This window comes from Austrofundulus limnaeus, unplaced genomic scaffold (genome assembly GCF_001266775.1).
Source record: "Austrofundulus limnaeus strain Quisiro unplaced genomic scaffold, Austrofundulus_limnaeus-1.0 Scaffold181, whole genome shotgun sequence".
NCBI classification, from domain to species: Eukaryota; Metazoa; Chordata; class Actinopteri; order Cyprinodontiformes; family Rivulidae; genus Austrofundulus; species Austrofundulus limnaeus.
In genome coordinates this window covers 664,109-672,300 of record NW_013952583.1, presented here as the reverse complement: position 1 = coordinate 672,300, position 8,192 = coordinate 664,109, and the positions used below count along the sequence as shown (strand labels likewise).

General features: G+C 39.1%; 1 protein-coding gene across 2 annotated transcripts in view; it reads left to right on the top strand.

Annotated features, from left to right (window-relative positions):
* The window catches only part of si:dkey-33c12.4 (glutamic acid-rich protein), an 11,086-nt gene extending 3,862 nt beyond the window's left edge, over window positions 1-7,224 (top strand). For both annotated transcript variants that reach the window (XM_014018032.1, XM_014018031.1), the window contains exons 7-20: window positions 153-209; window positions 294-485; window positions 590-760; window positions 984-1,038; window positions 1,121-1,211; window positions 1,315-1,456; window positions 1,622-1,726; window positions 1,828-1,936; window positions 2,909-2,986; window positions 3,235-3,355; window positions 3,513-3,587; window positions 5,769-5,871; window positions 5,959-6,047; window positions 6,123-7,224. In XM_014018032.1, the coding sequence (XP_013873486.1) occupies window positions 153-209; window positions 294-485; window positions 590-760; window positions 984-1,038; window positions 1,121-1,211; window positions 1,315-1,456; window positions 1,622-1,726; window positions 1,828-1,936; window positions 2,909-2,986; window positions 3,235-3,355; window positions 3,513-3,587; window positions 5,769-5,871; window positions 5,959-6,047; window positions 6,123-6,273 (1,539 nt within the window). In that variant the 3' untranslated portion in view covers window positions 6,274-7,224. The remainder of the gene's footprint in view (window positions 1-152; window positions 210-293; window positions 486-589; window positions 761-983; window positions 1,039-1,120; window positions 1,212-1,314; window positions 1,457-1,621; window positions 1,727-1,827; window positions 1,937-2,908; window positions 2,987-3,234; window positions 3,356-3,512; window positions 3,588-5,768; window positions 5,872-5,958; window positions 6,048-6,122) is intronic.
* Window positions 7,225-8,192: the final 968 nt, after the last annotated feature.

The following is an 8,192-nucleotide window of genomic DNA, read 5'->3' as shown; positions in this document are numbered from 1 at the left end:
TATATAGGGGTCACGATATATCGTATCGTGACCCCTCTGTCATGATATGTATCGTATTGCCAAATTCTTGCCAATATACAGCCCTACTGAACACTGATGGATTTCTTTAGAGCTGGTGCTGATGTTATGGTTTGTTTCTTATTTCATTGCAGCGTAAAAAAGAAAAGAAACGACTTGAAAAGGAAAACGCCCCAGAAGAAAATTCACCTGTGAGTCAAACTGGTTTCATTTTGCTGTAAATTACAAAAAAATCTGTAAATTTGTGCTGATTCCTTCCTCCATTGGTTTTTCAGGATGTGGAGAAAGACAAATGTGACCCCTCTAAGGATCAGGACCAAAGACCAACAAATTGTAGTAATTCAGAAAAAAAAGAATGTTCTAAACTCAGTCAGTCACAGAGTGAACAGGCTGCATGTAAGAAGCACAAGAACACTAAGGAACAAGATCTGATTAGTGTAAATAAAAAAGATGAAAATCATCAAAAGGTTTGTGGATCTTTTGGCGTTTAAGTTGCATAAAAAAAAAACTAGATGTTTTCCTCTAATGGGCAGTTTTTCTGTAAAGCCTTAAGCGCTTTTTTTGATTACAGGGTTTGAATTTAAATAATTCTAAATCGGTCCCTGAGGAGAAGTCCAACCAGAAGTTTACAAACGAAAAGAATAAAGACAAAAACAAAGTTCAGAAGCTTGAAGAAGTAAAGCCAAAGGTGCCCGAGAAACCTGAGCTTCCACAGAAAGCAGAGGATGAAACCAGTGAAACGGTAAAATAACAAGATAGCATTTTTAAGATGATATACCTAAAAATCACTGCTGTATTTACCACTCTTCCACCTTATAATAAAATATTAATAATAATACAAAAGGGCAGGATGACACATCAAATTAGATAGAAAAACACTATTTCCTGAACTGAGCTGGTAACTTTTAATGATTTCAGTCAACAATTAGAGCCTCTTGAACTGCATCAAATGTTCTTTTGAACAGAAAACTCTGGATCCTGCTGTGGAAGAGTTTGCGAAAAGAAGCATTGAGCTCGCTAGTGAGTAGAGTTCACACGTTGACACGTTTCGGGGCGATTTGACACAGCTAAAAATGCTGAGAGGGTTGCGACTTTGTTCCAGGTGTGGGAAACCGTTTGGCTGCTTCAGGACAGTTTGAGACGGCCGTGAGTTGCTTTACTGACGCCATCAAATATAACCCGAAGGAATATAAGTAAGAACAAATTCGTATACGGACTTTATTACAAACTCTGTTTGGACAATAATGGTTATAAAACATTCTTGCTGTTTTTGTTTGTTTTGTTTTGTTTTTTCAGATTATTTGGAAATCGGTCGCTCTGCTATGAAAGGCTTCAACAGTATGAAAATGCTCTCAGGGATGCTGACCTGGCACTTTCCATGGAACCGAAGTGGATAAAGGGTTTATTTCGAAAAGGGAAAGCTCTTTGTGGCCTCAAGGTAAACCAGCACCGCTGCGCTGCAGCTTGAGGTGTTTTATTAAGTTAAACTGTTAGCTGCAGCGCAGCTAACAGTTTAACTTAATAAAACACCTCCTTAAGCTGCTTTTTAAAGGTTTATCATGTAGTGTACGGCTTATTTCCTCWCTGCCTGTGTGTTCTTCAGAGGTACTATGAAGCCTCGCTCATCTATAAGGACGTGCTGAAGCTGGAAAGCACGAGTGCTGAAGCCGCACAGGAGCTGAAACGTGCGCAGACGTTGCACCTCATGGTAGGGAAAGTTTGTTTCCTGCCTCCATCACAGATATTAAGTTGGTCTCTTGTTACCTGTGGCGTATCAGCGTAAGTTTTGTTTTTGCGCWTCGTTTTCAGGAAATGGGTTTCTCCTGGCCACAGAGCTCGGAGGCTCTGAAGACCCACGGGACGTTAGAGGAAGCAATAGAGGCTCTGTTTGCCGGTGACAGCAGGCCAGATCCTAAAGGTACTTAAAGGGATTCTCCAGCCTTTTTGGAGTGTAAAAAATATAAACTGTTGATATCTTACCTGCTGTAGATGGTTGTTTAAACAGCTTCAAGTCTGACAAGACTGTCAAACAAAAGACATCTAAGACTAAAGTGGATTGATGCCATCATTAAAAAAAACTCTTACCTCCAAAATTGCATCTTTAAAGGAGACACATCCTGCTTTTAAATCCTACTTTTTCACATTTATATTGTTCAGTTGTGGTCTATGTAAAGTGGAACTGCACCGCTTTGGTATGAATTCCTCCTTATTGTAACTCCACAAGCCCCTGTTTTACCCGTTTTCTGAGGTGTGTCTCAGATAACTCGTTTTGGTGCTGTCTCTTTTAAATGTAAACGAGGCACTTCACCCCTCACCTACCTCCATACTGTTTAATGTTATCATTTAGACAATATTTTATGAAAAATTTCTTTTAATTTTCTTTTTTGGAAGTGGGTCTGCCCAGACTGGATCGACCAGCTTGTACTGGTTCGTCTGAGCAGACGTGTCCAGTTAGGATGACAAAATCCAAAAACCACTCCTCGTTTAACATCTCATAGCTATTTATGCAGAAATATTGCCTGAACTTTTACACTGATGTAGATTTTTTTTACACAATTATTCTGAAATACCAGCTGAAGTACCTCCAGGCTGCACAGGAAGTGTACAGCTCACTGCAGGTGTTTGTATTCATAAATAAAAACACAATTTTCTCGTAAGTTGAGGAACTGATGATGGTGTAAAGGTTTATAAAATATCTTTCACATGATAGACGGCAGCTTGTCAGTCCTGTCAGTCTAGAATGTTATTTCTCTAAACTGAGCTCATTGAAAAGGCCATCTACAACAGGTAAGATATTAATTGTTAACCTTTTCACAGAACCCCCACTTCAAAGCATTCCTCTGTACAGAGACCACAGGAAAATCAGGGGTTTCTGTTTCTCCCTCTGTAGGTGCTGAAGCCAGCTGGGATACAATCAAGATGCAGAACGGGGATGATGATGATGATGATGATGAGGATAATGATGAAGGCAAGAGCTGATGCTGCAGTTGCACATCTGTATATAGGAATGTTCATGCTCTTTTAATGTCTATTATATTTATTTTTTTCTTCTCTTTTAAATCAAATTGCTCTTTTAAAATTGCGTATGTTTACATTAGTTAATGCTTACATATTCTTTTCTTTAATTGCACCAATAGGGGGCGCTGTAACTCAGTTKCATTGTGCAAACCTACAAGTCCAATGTGCAATGACAATAAAGGTTCATTTCATTTCAAGGAGAATGGATTGTTCAACAACCAAACCACCCTCGGCAGCAGAGCAAAAATGTCTGCTCTTTGGTCCAAACCAGAACAGAATCACACTCGCCAACACCACATTCCAGGAGTTCTGGGAAACCGTAAGTGTTCGTTTATCTGAACCCACTTAGTAAACATTTCCATTTTTGTGTGTTTTTCTGGTTGTTCTCTCTTTAAACGTGTGGTATTAATGTTGGCATTGGTTAAATTCAGTGTGAAATGTAAGTTTCAGTTTTTACAGCTTTGTTTTTTTCACAGGAAGAAGTTTGCTGTTTGGGTTGGAGTATTGGCTCATACTATGACCTACGTGAAACTCCACGAGCTGTTCAGCAGGTGAAGTCACAGAGGGCTCCTCAGGTGTTTTTAGTATGTGCTGCTGATTCTGATCTCTTGTTTTTCAAAGCGACCTCAGTCTGAACGCTCATGTCACATTTCATCCGACTCTTCCRTCAGTGAGGTGGGGGCGAGCGGATCAGTCCAAATATTTAGAATATTGATACCAACCATGTGCAGTTTAAATCTTGTAGTTCTACAAGTCTTCAGCTGCAGAACAGAAGTCCAGTTGTTTTTGTCTTTTTTTGTTATCATTTTCCATGTTCTGGATGACTGAGAATCCACAGAAATATGATGATAACATACCGGTAGTGTCGGATCCCTGAACTAGTTTTACTTTCAGCACATTGCTCCTGTCCCAAACATAGGAAGCGGCGCAGGAGTAGCCAACAGAAGATAGGTTTGGATATAAACTAAACTAAAGAAGCAGGTCAGATATTTAGAATCCACATGCTAACATGTAGCATCCATATGTCCTCCTGTAAACAGCGAGCTGAGTGTGTCTTCTGCACATGTGGGTCAGTGTTGTGGAGAATTCACACTGGGGTCTGACAGAGGTCGCCTTTAAAATATAATGTGAACGACCACACTAAAATATCAGATTGGAGAATAAAATCTGAATTACCGTATTTATTCAAGTATAATATGTAAAATTAAATCCATAAAATCATCCATAAAGTTGGGGGGTAGTACTATACTTGGATAAATATTTTTTACTTATGTATTTTAACTGAAATATTGGCTTCATTCACAAAATTACAGGGTCTGGAAATGAGACCGGGTCGTAAAAAGCAGTTGAAACGAGGTTACCTCTGACACTCCTCCGTGCTTCAGAGCGAGATAATAACAGATCCAGGCAGGCGACATGATGTGGAAAAAGGGGGGGAAGTATTCCTGCACCTCAGTAATGATAAACTAATGACATTAGGGTGTGACCGGGCCGCTCCTCGAACAACAACAAACACGTTTGTCTGTAATGGCTGCCGTCTACCAGTGTTCTGAAAAAGTTTGTATCCCTGAAAAAACGTTTCCCCACCAGAGGGGGYGCTCACGAGTAGGAAGTAATCTGCTTTTCCCCCACAAGATGGCCCAAATCTCATGTGAAGTCTCTGACTTTTGTGTTGGCGCCTCCTGGTGGACTATGTGTAAAGGGCTCAACACACGGGAGGCGACGTCGCTCGCTCTCCATTCATTTCCTATGGAGGCTGTGTGGTGAGGCGACAATCGCTTGCCCTCCTCCAGCTAAGCGACCGGCGAAAATAGTACATGTGAAATTTCACGCTCGTACACGTAGACGTACACACGCAAGCTTGCGACGCGACATATGAAAGTTGAAAAATGTTCAACTTTTGTCGCTGTCGCTTAGCGTACAACCAATCAGCGAGGGTTTCATTGACTGACCAATGAGAGGAGCGTATGCTACACACTGCAGTTAGCTAACACTTTCACCAAGGGATTACTAAAAAGCTTTGTGGGAATTTATTGGCACCAGGGTGAAGTTTATGGTAAGTTTTTCCTCATAAAACTGTATCTTGATGTGTGTTTGTTTTTCAATATCATTAGCATCGCAAGATTTGTTTAGTTTACACGTCCGTAATGCACACCCGCCCACAGAGTTAAGAACCAATCAAATTTTGTGAAGACAAGCGATCTGAGAGCGCGATTCGCAACGCTGCGATCGCTATTGCGTCCCGTGTGTCGGGTTTTCACCCTGGTTGCGATGACAGCCGTTAATCGCTGTAGTTTGTCACTGCCCGTGTGTCGAGCCCTTAAAACGCCAGAATTCATATGATGCTGCTACAGCTGATATATATTTGTTGTCAAAATACCTTTTAGTACATATGTTGTTAAAATAAAATGAACAGTCCAATGATTATTTTACTGAAATGTATAAAAACTGCAAAGGCTGAAAAATCTTGAAGTGTGTATGAAATTGGAGGTAGTTTGAGGATTACATTTTTTATGCTTTTCAAGCTCAAAAAAAAAAGGGGGGGGGRGTATTATACATGAGATTGTATTGTACATGAATAATTACGGTAATTAAAAGCCAAAGCGTGAACGTAGCCTATGTGAATATCTTAGGAAGGAAGAGAACAATGTATTAAAAAACAAATCTTTGAACATGCTGATTTGTGCTGTGTATGCCACTTTAACTGATTACTCAGCATTTGTCCCCCTCAGAGCCGGGACCGTTTACAGCATTAAGATGTTGCTGGAGCAGCAGTGTGCGTTTGTGAACTACACCCGGAAAGAAGACTGTGAGCGAGCCATTCAGTGCATCGACGTAAGCGTGAAATAAAAGTTCTGGTCATGGCGATGACGGGGACCGGTGTCTGACTCGGCTTTGGAAATAAATCTGTTTCTCCTTCAGGGAATGGTAGTGGAGGGGGCGCCGCTGACTGTACGATATCCACAGAAATTTGGACTTGGTGGAGCCGCTGACCCAGGTCCAGTTTCTAGGTAAGACAGGTCTAAGTATGAATTAGAGCCTGGCTCCTTCAGTGGTAAATAAAATAGTATTTTCTGTGGTTACAGCACTTATAAGAAGGAATGCTTTTTCTGGAGGACGATAGGCTGCACGAGGGAGGACTGCACCTTCAGACACATCCCGGAACACAAAAACCTCGACAAAGACAAGGTCACCAGCAGGCTGGGATTGTTTTCACACGTAGGGGATCATAAATAAGACGCTACGTGACGAACTCAACATACATTTTCCTCTTTAGCAAAGCAGCTTTTCTTTTGACTGTTTAGCAGTGGAAAAAATGTTTGGGTTTTACAATTTGTTGGGAATTTCCGCACCATGTTAGCCATCCATGTGTCCTAACAATATTTCACGTGCCTTTTTAGAATTGCATCGAACATTTTCAAGATTTGAGCATGCCTTGGCAAAGAATCACTTTTGACCAAGCAGTTTTATTTCTCATCTGACTGGAACTGTTTTAAAATAAGATTCTTCCTGTTGGTCTTCAGTCACCACTAGGTGGCAGTGTTACATTTATCCTTTGGTGTTGGGGGTTCAGAGCTCTTTGCTTTCATTTTCAAGGCTGTGATTAATGAGAAGCTATTCTGCAGGCATATTTTTATGCCTTGTTTATTTTTTCAAACTGTCTCAATATTTATGTTTCCAAGGCTATTGGATTTGTTTTATGTAAGATGGTTTATTGAGTTGTTAGCGTTATTAAAATGTTTAATTTTCCGGAGTGTTGGAGCTTCTGGTCAAATGTAGTAATGATGTTTACAGCAGAATCAGACAGCCGTTTTTGTTCCAGCTGCTAAAAGGTCCATTCAAAATGACCCAACGCCGTTTAAAAGTGTTTGTATTATACAGTCCTATGTACAGTTTATTTTGATTTAAACAAATCGTTTAAGACTGGGAACTTTCTGAAGAAATCTTAAGTGTCCCAATTGAGTGATTCCACTATTAATTTTATTATTAAAAATGAATAAAATGCCCACATTTTGAACTGAAGTGTTGACAGCTATGATTTAAAAGGGTTAAAGCTGCTGCTAGTACCTTATTATGGTCACCATGATAACACACCTGACTGAGTTTGTAACTCCCTGCTTCCAAGTTGGTAAGTGGACAAAAACAAACTGTTTTAAAAAAAAGTAAAATAAACACTGAAAAAAACTATACGTAAGATTTTTTTTGTCTTCAAAGTTCTTTAACTGTTAGAGACACGAGACTGACCTACAAATAAATTTGTAGGTTTCTAAAGTGTTTTATAAAAAATGGGAAATTACCAAACCAGATGTGAAAGCTAGTAAAACAAATATAGCAAAACAAACTATAATGGCAAAACAAGCATTAACTGTTTTTGTTTTTTACAGTTTGTTTAGCAAAATTGTAGCTAAATTTCACCTAACTTCACTAAACATATTCTAAAACTGTGCAAAAGAATTGTTACAATTTACAAACCAGATGCTAAAGCTAGTAAAACAAATACAGCAAAACAAACTTGATAATAGAAAAAAGCATTTACTTTGTTTTTACAGTTTATGTTTAGCAAAATTGTAGCTACGTTTAGCTAAACTTCACTAAATTAGCTGAACATATTCTAAAAGCCAAAATTTGCAAAATAATTGTTACAATTTACAAAACAGATGCTAAAGCTAAATTAGCAAAACTGTAAGAAAGACGTTAGTGTGAAAACTAGCTAAAACTAAGAGCAATTATACTAAAGTCTTGGTAAATGGAAGAGCTCTGTATTTCTATGGAATTTTTTATTTGAAATAAATATAAACAGTTTATAAAGATACAAAAACCAAATGTCAATACATTAGTGAGAAGTAACTACAGTGGCACTGTGGTACAGAGGTTTGAGCTGCTGACTCAATGAAAAGGTCACAGGTTCACCTGGACTGGGGTCTTTTTGTGTGAAGTTTACACATTCTACAACCAGTGGCTCGTGAGCTCATTTAAAGGCACAGTGTGTAGGAGTTTGTCAATTCTTTTTGCCGAAATTGAGATAATTACTAATGACAATAATAAAAAACATGTCTAATCATTGCAGACAAAGACTTTGTTTTATTTTTTTACCTTATAAAAAGCTGTTTATATCTCCATGGTCGCGGGTCGCCACACAGGCGGCCGCCATCTTG